Genomic DNA, 16,131 nt, shown 5'->3' with positions numbered 1-16,131 from the left:
CAGGCACATAAAATTTTTGTTTCTGATTGGTTTATTTTGCTCTTTAAAAAGTTTTTCTCTAAAATGTTAACATAGTTACAATAATGTTAAACTTTATGGTTGATATCCAGAGTACTGCACCATCACCATCACCAAATGGTGTATTTGGGGGCTAGGGATTGAGGTTTTGGTCCATATCCAGTTGTGCTCAGGGCTTACACCTGGCTTTATGCTCAGAGGTCACTCCTGGAGGTGCTGGGTGTGTGTGTGTGTGTGTGTGGGGGGGGGGGGGTCCATATTCAGTGCCAGGGAAAGAACTGGGTCTGGCCATAACCCCCGTTCTAAGTCTTTGGACACCAAATGGTTTATTTTTAATATATTAAGTCTTATTTCTTTTTTCAAATTCTATTTTCCAGAATAAGATATTTTTTCTTTACTAATTGAATGGGTGGAGCGATAGCACAGCAGGTAGGGCATTTGCCTTGCACATGGCCGACCCAGGTTCTGTGTCCCGAGAGTATCCCGCCTGCGGCAGAGCCTGGCAAGCTCCCTGTGGCATATTCAGTATGCCCAAAACAGTAACAACAAGTCTCACAATGGAGACGTTACTGGTGCCCGCTTGAGCAAATTGATGAACAATGGTAGAAAAGTGCTACATTGCTGCTAATTGAATGTTTTTGGATTGATCAATTTGAATAAGTAGTCATACAATTAAGTGCCCTTTTTTTTTCCAGAATCAGAAAATTGATTTATTCAACTAAAAGAGTAGAACAGTAATTTAATGTTGCTATTCTTAGCTAGTGGTGTATGTGTGTATGTGTGTGTGTGTTTGTATGTATCTTAGCCAGTGATATGTGTCTCTGTGTGATTTTTGAACATGGTAAATCATAGTAGACACCTTCTAAACTTTTGATAGAGCTAGTTGAACTTTCTATAAGACACTTCATATTTGCACTAGTCTTTACTCTTAAAAGTGTGTTGAGGCTGGAGAGATAGTACAGTTTTCCTTGGTTGCAACCCAAGCTCGGCCAGGTGTGATTCCTGAGCACAGACCCATGAGTAAGCAAGCCTGAACACACAGCCAGAAGTAAACCCTGAGCACAGTGGGGTATGGCTCCCAAACCTAAAAACCAAAATCTCAAAATAAAGATAAATTGTGATTTGTAACTTGTAGGGTGCTGGTATTGAAATCTATCCTGGGAGTAAGTGCACTCTGAGTGACAATGGGATCCATCACTGCAAGGAAGGCATTCTCATAAAGGTGAGCACCTCTTGAAACCCCCTCTTTGCAAAGGTTCACCTAAAGAATCACAGTGTCCTATTAAAACTCTCCTGTAGGGTTCTGTTGTTTTCTGGTTTTGAAATGTACAAACAATATCTAATTGAAATAATATTAGCAGTTGGTGATTGAAAGTCTCTTGTGAGAAAAAACTTTGCTGTCTATAGATCTGCAGAAATGACAGAAATGCTTTGTCACTTAGGGTTTAAACTATATTATCACATATTAATCAGCAGAGCTTTTCTACTTTTATTTTTAGAGGAGCCTGAAAAAAAGTGAGATATTTAATGCAGGCAGCATGGAATGTGACAGTTTCTTTAAAATGTGTTTTCAATGTCACAGGATTTCTTAGATGAACATTATGACATGCCTCGAATCTCTATGGTGAATAACATCATTCATAATAATGACGGTTATGGTGTTGTCTTAGTGAAGCCTACAATTTTCTCTGACCTGCAAGAAAATGCACAAGATGGAACTCAAGGTAATACTATTGTCAGGATTTTTTTTTATATAAAAACTAACTCTAAAGTACTTTATTTCATCAATATTTAATTCTGATAAAGGATCTAAGTCTTCTTCCTCTCCTTAAAAAGAAAGCTGGCAGAAGGGAACTATCTTAGAATAGTGGTGGAGGGTTATTGATACTCTGGTGGCAGGGGTGGTGAGGTAGCATTACAAGTATAAAACAATAAGGAAGCTTGTAATATATAATATTAGTAATAATAATAACGAAGGTAGCTGACAATATTAAGAGGTAGAGAAGTTTGGTAAATTCCTTCTATTATAAACTCAAGCTGAAAGAAGCTTTCAAGGTCAACTAGTTCAACTATTTATTCAAAACTGTGATATGTGGTTTTGTGTTTCTATAGTTCCCTTTATCACAGGTGGTTTATAAATTTATAGGATAAGGATGAACTTTTGATAGCAGTGATATCTCCTGCTGGTATTTTTCAAGGATGGAGGCAGAGAAATAAATGTGTTACGTTAAAGTCTGCGTTTATTGGAGTGACTCATGGAGTTTGTCTTTATGTTTTATTGGTAGAAGTTTATGCCACCCTATCTACCTGCCTTTCTTGGCAGCAAAGCTGAACAAACTTAGTGGGAAAGAAATTCATAAACTCCAATCCATGACTCAGATCACTATGAAATTTTTCTTAGAGGGAGCCCGGGCATTGACTTGAGTGAGGGAAAGTTTAAAGAACCAGAACAGAAATTGAGCTCCCATTTGACCCAGCAATACCACTCCTGGGAATATATCCCAGAGAGGCAAAAGTGTATAGTCGAAGTGACATCTGTAATTGTTTGTTCATTGGCAGCATTCTTTACAATAGCCAGAATCTGGAAAAAACCTGAATGCCCGAGAACAGATGACTGGTTAAAGAAACTTTGGTACATTTACACAATGGAGTACTATGTAGCTGTTAGAAAAGATGAAGTCATGAAATTTACATACAAGTGGTACTACATGGAAAGTATCATGTTAAGCGAAATGACTCAGAAAGAAAGGGATAGACATAGAAAGATTGCATTCATCTGGGGAACATAAAGTAACAAAATAGGAGACTAACACCCAAGAATGGCCGAGATTAGTACCAGGAATTTTACTCCATGGCTTGGAGGCCAACCACACATGCTAGGGGAGAAGGGAGCTCAGATAGAGAAGGGAACACCAAATAAAGGTGTTGGAAGGATCCTCCCAGGATGGGAGAAGCATGCTGAAAGTAGACTATAGACCAAACATGATTGCCACTCAATGCCTCTTTTGCAAACCACAACACCCAATAAGAGAGAGAGAACGAAAGGGAATGCCCTACCATGGAGGCAGGGTGGGATGGGGGTGGGGGGTGGGGGGTGGGAGGGATACTGGGATCTGTGGTGGTGGGAAATGGGCACTGGTGGAGGGATGGGTATTTGATCATTGTATAATTGAAACCCAAGCACAAAAATTTGTAAGTCTACAACTGTACCTCATGATGTCTCACTAATTAAAAAAAAAAAAAAAGAACCAGAACAAGTAATCCTTTTTATCCTGCAGAATCTGCATCAGTATAGGTCTGGAAGATTCCCCTCCCTCCCCCACAGTTCTATAGATTCAGGAGGACTTGATTGCATTATCTGCTTAAGGTTTCACTGATGCAAATTTAAAGTTTCCTTGTTTGAATACTTTGAGGGAAGAATCTGCTTTTCAGCTCATGTTCATATTGTTGACAGAATCCAATGCTTTGAAATTGTGAAAAAAAGTTCTCCATTTTCTTGCTGGTTGTTATCAGGGGATCACACTCAAGTCACCAGAGGAGCTCACTCAGACAAATCTTACATTTTAAATCTTTTTCATAAGCTTTGACTTGCTATGCTACATGCTTTCTTCATCCAGCCAGGAAAAAAAACTTTTTAATTACTTAAAAAGTAATTAAGAAACGTTTGTTTAAAAACAAAAAAAACCCTTCCTCCAGTCTCTGCCAATAATGTCCACAGGTTCTCTTCTCTTTCTCTGTCTCACTTTTACTAAACGGTGGGCCCTGAGTTCCAAAGTCAACATTTTGAACAGAGATTCTTCTTCAAAGGATGGCTTAGCTTGTTTTCTTTTTAAATAGTACATTGCAGTGAATTATGAAAAAAAGAAAAGTAATTAATGTCACAATACCTTTTCAGCAGGTCTGATTTTGGGGTGTAAACTCTAAAAAATAATGGCGCATCTTTTGTCGAAACAATGAATCTAATCAAAGTAGATAGAGTATTAACTAGAATTCATCTGCCTCACAAGCATTTGGAGGGTTGGGAGGGGGGGTATATTGGGGTTCTTGGTGGTGAAAAATAAATACTGGTGAAGGGAAATGTGTTTGATGATTGCATGACCTAGACTTAAACCTGAAAGCTTTGTAACTTTTCCCACAGAGATTCAATAAAATAAATAAATAAATAAAAATGAAAACCAAACAAACAAAAAAATTTCACGGCGGGGTGGGGGGAGTAATTAATGGTTACTTTTAATTACCATTAAAGTAATGGTAATTATTCATTGTTGGGGGTCAAAGTGGGATTAGCCACATTTGAGGCAAGCACCTTTAACCCCTGTATTAGCTCTCCACCCCCAGAGAAAATTACCTGTAAAGGCTTCAAATGATTAGGTTAGGTACCCCTGAATGATCTTTCCTTCTTTTTCCTTTTCCCTTTGGGGCAGTCTCCCTAGCAGCACACAGGGGTCAGCCTTCATTCTTGGTGACAGTTGGTTTGGTGGTGCAGGCCAGATCGTTTCAGTTCTTTCAAGCCAAGTGATGGCATGTTGCTTAGTACTGGCAGTGCTGTGTGTAAGGTTTGCTTGGGACCAAATGGTTGGCTGTTGAGATAGATAGTGTTACACATTCCAAGAATCAGAGCTCACCCTGAACCCTGTGCGTAAGACAGTACTTATCTGCCTGATAGCCTATCCCATGCCAGGCTGCCTTCCATGCTTTCTTATATCCACCCCGTACAGATAACAGAATACCAGACCAGGCGTACTGATCCCACTGGTCTTTGTTTCCTTCCTACCTAAGACAACTTAAAAGTTCTGCTTAGCCTTTCCCATGGCACGGCTATGTCCCCAACCTCCCCAGAGGTCCGTAAGGCCTGCCCAGGAGCGCACCCCAACAAACCTCTGTTTCTTCACTTTATTGTCTCTGTGCCTCTGTCTACCCAGGTGAGGTCACTGACCTTTTACCCGGTGTAGTGCAGGGGACACGGGTATGCTCAGGAGACATAGAGTGCTGAGAACTGAACTGGTGCATTCCGGGTATTGCTTCAGCCCTTTGAGTTATTTCCTCCAACCAGTTAATCTCCTTTTCTTAAATCAACTAATTAGTAAATTTCATTATATCTGCAAAATCCCTTTCCAATTTCAAATCGCTGTTTAGCAATTTTGGGAAAAATCGGAAAAGTGGATATCACGGTAGACATTTAGAATTCTGACTATTAGTGACCTCACTCAGCTGTTTCAGGGCATTCCTTCAGGAAAAGGGGCACTATTTTTTTAATATTTGCATGTGCCCCCTACAACACAGTGCTTAGCAGGTGGTAAAGATCCAGGAAATATCTACTGAATGAAAGATAATCTAGAAAAAAAGGGAAAAATAATTGAAAATCTAATAATACTATACAAGGGTCAGGAAACCTGAGTGTGAAGAGTAAGACAATTACTCACTGAGGTTTTAATGGAAAAAGATTTGTAAAATCCAGTCAGATAACAGGAGAAATCCTTGGCAAGAAAACTTTACAAAAAATTAAATTAAAAAAATTTAGACTGCCTTATGTTTGAAACACCTGTATCATTTAAAAAAATTTAATTTATTTTTAATTGAATCACAGTGAGGTACACAGTTACAAAGTTGTCTATGATTGGATTTCAATTATATCATGTTACAACACCCATCCCTACACCAGGGTACATTTCTTACCACCGATATCCCCAGTCTCCCTCTCCCTCTCCTTCCCTTCGACCCCCCCTCCCTGCCCCCTCCCTTCACTTTTCCTTTTGGGCATTATGGTTTGCAGTATAGATACTGAAAAGTTATCATGTAATCCCTTTACCTACTTTCGTTCTTTTTGACTGGAGCGATAGCACAGCGGTAGGGCGTTTGCCTTGCACGCAGCCAACATGGCCGACCCGAGTTCGATTCCTCTGCCCCTCTCGGAGAGCCCAGCAAGCTACCGAGAGTATCTCGCCCGCATGGCAGAGCCTGGCAAGCTCCCCGTGACGTATTCGATACGCCAGACACAGTAACAACAAAGTCTCCAATGGAGACATTACTGGGCCCGCTCGAGCAAATCGACAATCAACGGGAGGGCCTTTACCTTTTACCTTTATCTTATTTTTATTTATTTTATTTTAGTTTTTTTCCTCTACCTACTTTCAACACTTAGTTCATGTCCAGAATGATCATTTCCAAGTATTATTGTCATACTGGTCCCTTCTCTATCCTAACTGCCCTTAGCCCCCCTTCCTGCCCTCCCACTTGTGGTAGCTTCCAATCATTGATGAGTCCTCCTGTTTCCTTGGCCTTGGTTATTAGTCTCATACTATTTTTTTTTATATCCCACAAATTAATGCAGTCATTCTATATATGTCTCTTTCCTTCTGACTCATTTCATTCTGGGTCAAATGAGAGCACAATTTTTAGTTGTTTTTTTTATAATTAATTAATTTTGCTTTTTGGGTCACACCAGCTATGCTCAGGGGCTACTCCTGACTCTGCACTCAGGAATTACTCCTGGCGGTGCTTGGGGGACCATAAGGGATGTCTGGAATCGAACCCGGGTCAGCCTCGTGCAAGGCAAACGCCCTACCCGTTGTACTATAGCTCCAGCCCCCAATTTCTAGTTTTTTGAGGAATGTTCATATTGTTTTCCAAAGAAGCTGGACTGGTTGGCGTTTCCACCAACAAAGAATGAGACTCCCATTCTCCCCACATCCATGCCAGCGCTGATTGCTCTTCTTCTTTTGGATGTGTCCCAGTCTCTGTGGGGTGAGATGATATCTCATGTTGTTTTAATTTGCATCTCTCTGATGATTCAAATTGTAGAGCATTTTTTCATATGCCTTTTTTTGCCATTTGAATTCTTTGAGGAATTTTCTGTTCATTTCTTCTCCCCAGTTTTTGATGGGGATGGATGTTTTTTTCTTGTAAAATTTTATCAGTGGCATACATCTTGGATATTAACCCCTTATCCGATGGGTAATGGGTAAATAATTTTTTATCATTTCATGGGCTGTCTTTGTATCTTGGTCATTGTTTCTTTCGAGGTGCAGAAGTTTCTTAGTTTAATGTAGTTCCATTTGTTTATCTTTGCTTCCACTTGCTTGGTCAGTGATGTTTCATCTTTGAAGATACCTTTAGCCTCATGAAGGGTTCTGCTCATTTTTCCCTCCAGGTACCTTATGGATTCAGGTCGATACTGAGGTCTTTAATCTATTTTGATCTGACTTTTGTGCATGGTGTTAGATAGAGGTCTGAGTTTATTATTTTACATGTAGCTGCCCAGTTTTCCCAGAACCACTTGTTAAAGGGGTTTTCCTTGTTCCATTTCATATTTCTTGCTCCCTTATCAAAGATTAAATGATCATATATTTGAGGACCTGTGTCTGGATATTCAATTCTATTCCATTGGTCTGTGGGTCTGTGTTTATTCCAGTATCATGCTATTTTTATTACTACTGCTTTGTAGTACAGTTTGAAGTTGGGGAAGGTGATGCCTCTCATCTTTTTCCCAATGATTGCTTTAGCTCTTAGTGGGGGTTTATTGTAGAACACATGTACAATTACAATAAGTGTAGCACTGTTGCACTGTCCTCCATTGTTCAGCGATTTGTTTGAGTGGGCCCAGTACGTCTTTATTGTGAGACTTCTTACTGTGTTTGGCATATCGAATACGCCATGGAGAGTTTGCCAGGCTCTGCCGTGTCGGTGGGATACTCTTGGTAGCTTGCCGGGCTCTCTGAAAGGGACAGAGGAGTCGAACCCGGTTGGGCTGTGTGCAAGGCAAACGCCCTACTCACTGTGCTATTGCTCCAGCCCCTACAATAAGTGTAAGAGGATTAAATAAATTGCATGAGACAGAGGCACTTTACTTTTTCTTCAAATGCAAACAAATGCTGTTTTTAATAAAGATGCCTAAAATAACATGGGTTGAAACTGACAATAAAGGATTAGAAAAAGATATAGCAGAAAAATTTTAACAAAAGTAAAGCAGGAAAGCAATATTAAACCCAGGAGAAAGAAACTTCAAGAGAAAAGCCTCTAGGACGATGGATATAGTGAGGAAACCAAAGGCAACAGAAGCTGAGAACTGATCTTTTTAGTAGGAAGTATATCCCTTGGTGGGGCATGGGAAGGCAATAGGACAGTGGTGGTAGGTGTACACTGGGACAGTGATGGAGGTAAACTGACTCTGGTGCTCTGGTGGAGGGTGTGGTTATGGGATGTTTTGTACACAGAACCCTGCCATTATCAATATTGTAAATCCTGGTGCCTAAAATAATTTTTTTTTAAAAAAGAAGCTCAAAAGTTCTATTGTAGCAATAGGTGTCTTCTCCATGGGTGAGTTAGTATAATTAACATTATGTGGTATACGTTGTTTCTTTAGAAAATAAAACACTTAAAATGCAGACAAATGAAGAGGCAGAGGCACCCGGAAGAGTGGATATAGAAGAGCTGATTCAGTGCGCGGCTGGTAAAATGGAGCGTGATGTCAAATCTGACCTTTCTGAGCAAGTCGAAGGCAACTGTGAAATTGTAAATGAATTGGTTGCAGCGTCCACACAAAAAGGCCAGATGAAGAAGAAAAGGTTGAGTGAACTGGGGATCACACAAGCCGATGACAACTTAATGTCACAGGAGATGTTTGTTTCAATTGTGGGGAACGAGTTCAAGTGGAATGGGAAAGGGAGTTTTGGCACATTTCTTTTCTGACCACTGTGATGCGCACAAATAGCAAAACATGGAATTTTGCACAAGCTGCTCCAGTAATCACTGCTGCTACTGTAGTTGGCTTTGGGTTTTATTTTACATTTGATATATTTCATTGGGTTTTAGTGAAAGTAAATTAATTCTATCTGCCTATGTTGCACATAAAATATTTTCTGTTTAAAGAAAGGTTATAAAAACATAAAATAGAAGATATTTGGAGATTTCTTATCTCTAAACTCTTGCTTTCCTACACGGTTCTTTCATATTAAACCTATTAGTAACTTTCTACTGTAGACACACTTTAATCTAGCACTTCAGAGAGGAGAAAGAACACGGGATGAATGGCCCTTAAATGCAGTAGGTGTCAAATGTGCAGTTCTTACAGTTGTGTGTGTGTGTGTGTGTGTGTGTGTGTGTGTTTTATCCCACTTATAAGAAGCCTGATTTTTCATGCTGTATTTTCATGCTTGTCTTAAAATAAAAGCTTTTATGATTGGGAGGTTATCTGCCTAATCAGACTTATTATTGAGAATATGAGTGGGATGCATTTTTATGTTGAACTGTGTAATCATCAAAACAGTCATAGATAGCATTACAGGTTTGAATCAGAAATGAAAAATGTTACTCAGATTCAGAAATGAAAAATGTTACTCAGATTCACTGCATATGTACAGCATTTTCACTGTTTCTGAATAGGAATGATTAAAAAGAAGGTGCTGGCTGGAGAGAGCTAAAAGGGCTGATTGCATGTTTTGCATGGGACAATCCTGGATTTGTTACTTAGCTGTACATGAGTCCCCAAGCACAAAATCTGGAGTAGTCCTCAAACCCCCATTAGGTGTAATCCACACACACACACACACACACACACACCGAAATAAATCTCCAGAATAAAATAAAATAAAAAGAAGGTGCGTTTCTTTTACCAAAACAGTGTTATCATCAACTTTGTTATACAGTCTAATTACAAAATAATTATCAATTCTATGTTCTTGATGTATTATAAAACACAGCTCTTAAAGATATATGTAAAGTATATGTGACATTAATATGCTTACTGATTAAAGTTATACTGATGAAGTAATAAAATTAAATTTTCTTATTTTTCAAGAACGTTACGGGCCACGACACCAGTGACCTTTGAGGTACACACTCTATATTGGTATCTTTTAGTGTTTCAGAAAGAGTATTATTTTCTTCTAATTTTCCGACTTTGTTTTTGTACCCTACTTGGTGGTACTTAGGGTTACTCTTGGCTCTGCATTCAGGACTCACTCCTTGCTGGCTCAGGGAACCATATAGGACACCGGGGGTTGAAACCAGGTCAGAGGCTCAAACCTGAGACAGCTGTGTATAGGGCAAGCAGCCTAACTGTCATACTGTTGCTTTTTTGCTCCAGTCCTAATTTTTTTCCTTTTATCAAATTTGAATACTTTATAATTCTTATTTTTCCAACGCTATTCAGTGTGAAAGAATTTATGTTAGACTTTTGGTTTGATCACTGAAAGGTATTTTTTTTCTTTTACCCTTTTAAAATCCCATTACAGAAATAATGTGAATTGATTTTACATCAACTTCAGCCACATACCAATTTTCTTTTTTATAATTTGGTGCCAGGGATCAAATTAAGGCCCTGATAACATGGTGGGCAGATACTCTACTGCTGAGCCACATCCCTGGCCCCATGTACTCATTTTAAAACCATTTATTCAACTTAACAAAATAAAATTAGTTTCCAATGGAAACACAAATAAAATTTTTTTTTAAATTTTTTTTTATTAGTGAAACACCATGAAGTACACTTATAGACTCACAAATTTTTGTGCTTGGGTTTCAGTTATACAATGATCAAGTACCCATCCCTCCACCAGTGCCCATCCTCCCCCACCACGGGTCCTAGCATCCCTCCGACTCCCCATCCTCCCCCCCCCCCCCCCCCCCGTCCCACCCTGCCGCTGTGGCAGGGCATTCCTCCCTGTTCTCTCTCTCTTCTTTTGGGTACTGGGAAACACAAATAAAATTAGCTTCCACTTTATTTTGGAGTTCAGATTTTATATACTCTCTTATAATCTGCTAGAAGCTTAAACAGCATGATAACTAGATAAATGAATTTAATATTTTGCTTTCTATAGCATGATGTTTTTCAGATTTCATTGCTATCTTTAATCCAAAACATGTTAATTTTATTTATGTGATTATTTATGAATGAGCTTAACATATTCATTTTTGTATGAAGATATTTGGTTTTATTTTAAATTTATTTGTATAATTACTTTTAAATGGGCTGGAGCGATAGCACAGTGGGTAGGGCGTTTGCCTTGCATGAGGCCGACCCGAGTTCGATTCCTCTGTCCCTCTTGGAGAGCCTGGCAAGCTACCGAGAGTATCCCACCTGCATGGCAGAGCCTGGCAAGCTCTCCATGGCGTATTTGATATGCCAAACACAGTAAGAAGTCTCACAATGGAGACGTTACTGGTGCCCGATCGAGCAAATTGATGAACAACGGAAGGACAGTGCTACAGTGCTATTTTTAAATATCTCATTATAATACCATGATTTACCAAGTCATAATACCATCTCAGGCATTAAGTGTTTCAACACCAGTCTTTCCAGTGTCCCCAGTTTCTCACCCATCACCCCAGCCTGCTCTCTTAGCAAGTACAAAAAATATTTACTTCAGATTGTTGGCTACAACACAAAGGCAACGGGAACTATCAAAACTTAGATCAATACAAGTCAATTTGTGATGATTATTATATCTCATTACGGTGTTATAATGGAAGCCATTGTCTGAGGATTTACTTGGCTGGATGCTCAGGAGTCTAGGAGCTGAAATAATGTGGTGGCTTGGCTGCTTGATGAGGTTAGTTGTGAAGCAGGGCCATGTGTTTCTATGTTGGAGTGTGTTGGGTGCGGCTGCAGGCTGCTGGGCTTTTAGGCAGGAAAGGGAATCTGCCTTCCCCCATTCTGAGAAGACCCCAGAGTTCTTGGCACAGACGGGCTAACCTGGGGAGATTTAGAGGCATCATGTACTTTTTTTCCTTTTTCTTTTTGGGTTACACCCAGCGATGCACAGGGGTTACTCCTGGTTTATGCACTCAGGAATTACTCCTGGCCGTGCTCAGGGGATTCTGGGAATCGAACCCAGGTTGGGCCGCATACAAGGCAAACACCCTACCCATTGTGCTATCACTCCAGCCCCCATCATGTTCTTTTTGAGGTAAGTTGTGAACTTAAAATACCTTTACTGAGGTTATATAGAGAAGTATTTTGATAGTTTTGTCACTTCACTGTTTTCTTTACTTCCCAGTCTTGTGCCATGGGTCACCCCCATTTGTGAGATTTTCATCTGCGGTACTCTGGGAATATCCTGAGGCCCTCAGGGAACTATATAACCTCCATTTGAGAAATACTGATTTGAAGTATTATGTCTGAGATACTGATATTTTGTCTCAATTTTAGAGAGTTGAACAATACAGATGAGGGCTCAGGGATCAGGCACAAATACCTTGCATGTGCCAGGTACAGAGTTCAATATACCACCATCATCCCCTTACACACTTCACTACACTGGGGTGACCCTGGTGGCCTTCAGATCCACTGGACCCGAGCAGCACCACTGCTGCTATGAATAGCCCCCAGAACCCCTAAGCACTATTTGGTAACACCTCTGTAAAATAAGAAAAAAAGGAAAGGAAAGAAAAATATTTTTGTTTACTCAGAGGTCATTGATGACAAATTGTTGTTCCACTTTTATAGAATTTCTACAACTTCTAGTTGGGGAAATGTGGGGAAAGGTCTTTATAGATTTGACTCTTCAGAAATAGTGTGAAGTAGAAACCTATATTAAAAAACACAGAGAGTTAGTCTCACTTATATTTCTTTAGAATTTAAATTACTGTCATGATAGCTATTCTAGATACGAATTTTATGCATGGCATTTCATTTTTAAATGTGATTTTAAAAATTGATATATATTTTATACAAAATGTTTTAGTTGTATGTATTAAGCAATCCCTTTCCCCCAGTTATCATAATTAAGAGAAAAATATATATCTTTTTAAACCACAAAAGATTGTAACAGTGGAGGTTCATTCCTTGTCTGGCTATGGCAGGCCCCATCCTTATCTCTGGATGGAGTCTACAGACTTGTTCCTCCCCAACACCTGAGTGTCTGGTCTGGGAAAGGAAAGGAAAGGAAGATCCATTTCTGTGCAGAGGACACTTGATTCCTTCCTTCTTGCTGGCTTTTTACTCTGTCCCATTCCACATACACATTTAGTGTGACTCTCCTGATCTTTGCTGTGGGTCTTGCTCCCACCTTCCCGGGTTGTCCTATAGGGTGGTAGTTATCCATCCAGTCCATACACTAAACAGTGTATCCTTGTTCCCACCCAGGATGACATCTAGCAGTATCATCCATTGATGTGAGAGGCCCTGAGGATAAATGTGCTGTCCTGGAACACTTATGGGAAGGGACTCCTGGTCCTGGCTTGGGAAAACATAGGCTGTACTTTGACTGAGGCCCACTACTGCCATAGACTGTTCTCTCATCCTAGGTTGGGTCCTGGCATAGCTCAGACCCTCTATCATCTTATTAGAGGCAGTGGTCCTATGACCTACACTGTGCTTCATGTTCACCTTGGTTTTCCTGAGATGTAGCCGGATGTAGCTCCAGACAGCTTGACAGCTTCCTGGTTCAGAGGATAGCTCGAGAGTCTTGGGTTCATTTGTCTTTATTTTATGTGGCTCTGTCAAGAATGTTGAGCTAGATGCTGTAGCTCTTTAAATATGAATGGGGACGGGGAATCAATTTATGCCTTGTGAGGACTTGGTCTCTTTGAGAGAATGACCAAAAATGAGACTGTTACAACTGGAGCACACAAGCATACACTAAGTACCAAAGTGCTCCGAACCTCTGTGTACCCTGGAAACAAGCAAACCATATTGAAAAGACATCTCTGAAAATTAAGGGTGTGCACCAGGCTACACTTCTGCATGCCAGGAGGAAGGGCTGCCCCTGCCTCTTGGTTGAGGCCTTGCTGACTCTTGGAACAGCTAGAGAGTCGCAGACAGGATAAGTGTGACTCAGAAAGAAGGAAGGGTCAATGTTCCAGAGACCAGTACTCCATTGAAAACTTTCTTTTTAAAATTTTAAAAAATTTTATTTTATTTTTTATTGAACCACTGTGAGATATAGTTACAAAGCTTTCATGATTGAGTTTTAGTCATACAATGATTGAACACCCATCCCTCCACCAGAGTACATTTTCCACCACCAATGTCCTCAGCATTCCTCCTGCCACTCCCGCCCCACCCTACCCCCTGCCTCTCTGGCAGACAATTTCCTTTTTACTCTCTCTCTACTTTGGGGCATTATGATTTGCAATACAGATACTGAGAGGCCATCATGTTGGTCCTTTCAGTGCACATCCATTAAGAGTTTTCAATGACCAAACTCTCATCAGAACCTTTTATTTATTTATTTATTTATTGCTTTTTGGGTCACATCCAGCAATGCTCAGGAGTTACTTCTGGCTGTGCACTGGTGGTGCTTGGGGGACCATATGGGATGCCAGGGATTGAACCCAGGTCAGCCGCGTGTAACACAAACACCCTACCCACTGTAATCGCTACGGCCCCACACCAGAGCCTTTTACTGAGACTCTTTTGACCTGGCTTTCCCATTATGGTTAATTGGCACCAGGAGTCTCTGGACAGAGCATCCTAGATAAAACAACAGACAAGATCATGGCTAACTAGAGTCCTTACTGAGGATGGCATTACTGCTTCATCTCCCTTAACCATACACCATCGGCGTCTTTCTATTTGATACTCCTTGAGAGGCATTAGAGTGGCCTTAGGAGCTGTGGGGACAGAGGTGTGCCCCTAGAAGAGAAACACAAATCATGTAAAGGAAAACATAGTATTATACGCCTTGCTCTCTATATGCCTTGCTCTCTAATTTATAAACTGTTCCACAATCTTTGGTCCAAGTGGGTGGGAAGGTTCCTTAGAAGAGGCTTCTTTATTAGTTGGATCTGTGAGTCCCGTGGGTGGCAGGCACCAAGTCTGTACTCCACCTCTCAGTGCTGCAGAGAGTTTGGCGGGGAGAGGGCACCAAATTATGCTATTTACTAAAACCTTTGATTTGGTTTACTTAACTGACTTTACTCAGAGCTTCCAAAGTGCCTCTCTCAGAGGTCCTTATGGTGAACATGTAGAACTGGTCGGCCCCACTGCCTGGAATGTAAGCTATGCTAGTTGACACACTAAATACAACATTGTTCTAGGCCTGCTGAATTCCTTATAAAATGAGCCACCTGCATTTTAAAATGAATTAATTAGGCATAGTAACATAATGCTTTATAATTGCTTTTGCCATTTTCTCTTAAAATCACTTAAAGTCTCTTAAAATATACACGAATTATTCTTTTTTGTTTTAATTTTTTTTTATATAAAGATTGTTAAATCTCACCAGTGTTGTTAAGTTCTTATCTAAGGATTTACTAAGCTGTTATTTGTTAGCTAAGCTGTCTATGTTACTGTTTTTGTTTGTTGAGTTTAGCTGGCTTCTTCTATTTTACTTTCCCATCTAATTTGATGTGATCTTACTGGAATTTCATTATTGAGTAATTTGGGGGTACTGCTCAGTCCAGGGACTTCAGGATCTGTGGTCTGGACCAATGAATTGACACGGCAGTGGCTGTGGGAAGTGGGTGTTGCTGCCAGGGCTTCTGGAAGTATGGGGATATGGAGAGAAGGCTGCCCACCCTCACTCCAAGAAGATCCCAGAATTCTCAGCCTGGGCACTGTGATACCTAAAAATTTTTGAATTTTGGTATCTTTGCAGAGAGTATTAGTGAAGTGGTGGAGTTAAGCCCTTGGTGTGGCTGCTGTGGAATTTGGCTGCAGTTGCTGGGGCTTCTGCAGGGCAGGGATTCCTCTTGAGGGCACCCCAGAGTTTTCAGTGAGGGGGACTGATGTGACTTGTGAATATTAGCTGCTTGGATTGCATCTCCTCAGAGATTTAGTCGTGAATCTGTAGAACTTCATTCTTTTTTGAGAGTTGTGCTGCTCTCTATTTTCAGAATTCTTTCATTTTTGCGAAGAAAGAGAGTGGGTAGTGTTCAGTGACAGCAAACGCTTAGACCCAAACATAAGAACTGAGGCTTCCAAGTGAGTTGTGGGTACTAGGGAGTGATGGGGTGAAATAGAAGTGACATAAGGACATTATCAGAGAGTTTTGGGGAACTAGTGGTTGAAAAGGAGACCTTACAGTCTGGTTGGCACTGCCTGGTTGTGCTTGTCCTTTGGCCAAGTTCTATAATCCTGAGAAGTGGTGTCATCTCTTCTAGTGAGTAACATTTCCACTCTGATGAAGAGTGGATAGAATTTTTTGATTTTCTTAATCTCTGTGTAGGAGA

At 40.3% G+C, this 16,131-nt stretch overlaps 1 protein-coding gene across 1 annotated transcript in view; it reads left to right on the top strand.

The window, feature by feature from the left end:
- The window catches only part of SHCBP1 (SHC binding and spindle associated 1), a 55,809-nt gene extending 46,781 nt beyond the window's left edge, over window positions 1-9,028 (top strand). The window contains exons 11-13 of the mRNA XM_056136104.1: window positions 1,154-1,240; window positions 1,601-1,742; window positions 8,381-9,028. Coding sequence (XP_055992079.1) covers window positions 1,154-1,240; window positions 1,601-1,742; window positions 8,381-8,706 — 555 coding nt within the window. The 3' untranslated portion in view covers window positions 8,707-9,028. The remainder of the gene's footprint in view (window positions 1-1,153; window positions 1,241-1,600; window positions 1,743-8,380) is intronic.
- The last annotated feature ends 7,103 nt before the right edge of the window (window positions 9,029-16,131 follow it).

This window comes from Sorex fumeus, unplaced genomic scaffold (assembly GCF_029834395.1).
Source record: "Sorex fumeus unplaced genomic scaffold, SorFum_2.1 ptg000122l, whole genome shotgun sequence".
Classification (NCBI taxonomy): domain Eukaryota; kingdom Metazoa; phylum Chordata; class Mammalia; order Eulipotyphla; family Soricidae; genus Sorex; species Sorex fumeus.
Note: the sequence above shows the minus strand (reverse complement) of the source record. Positions and strands in the feature narration are given on the sequence as shown.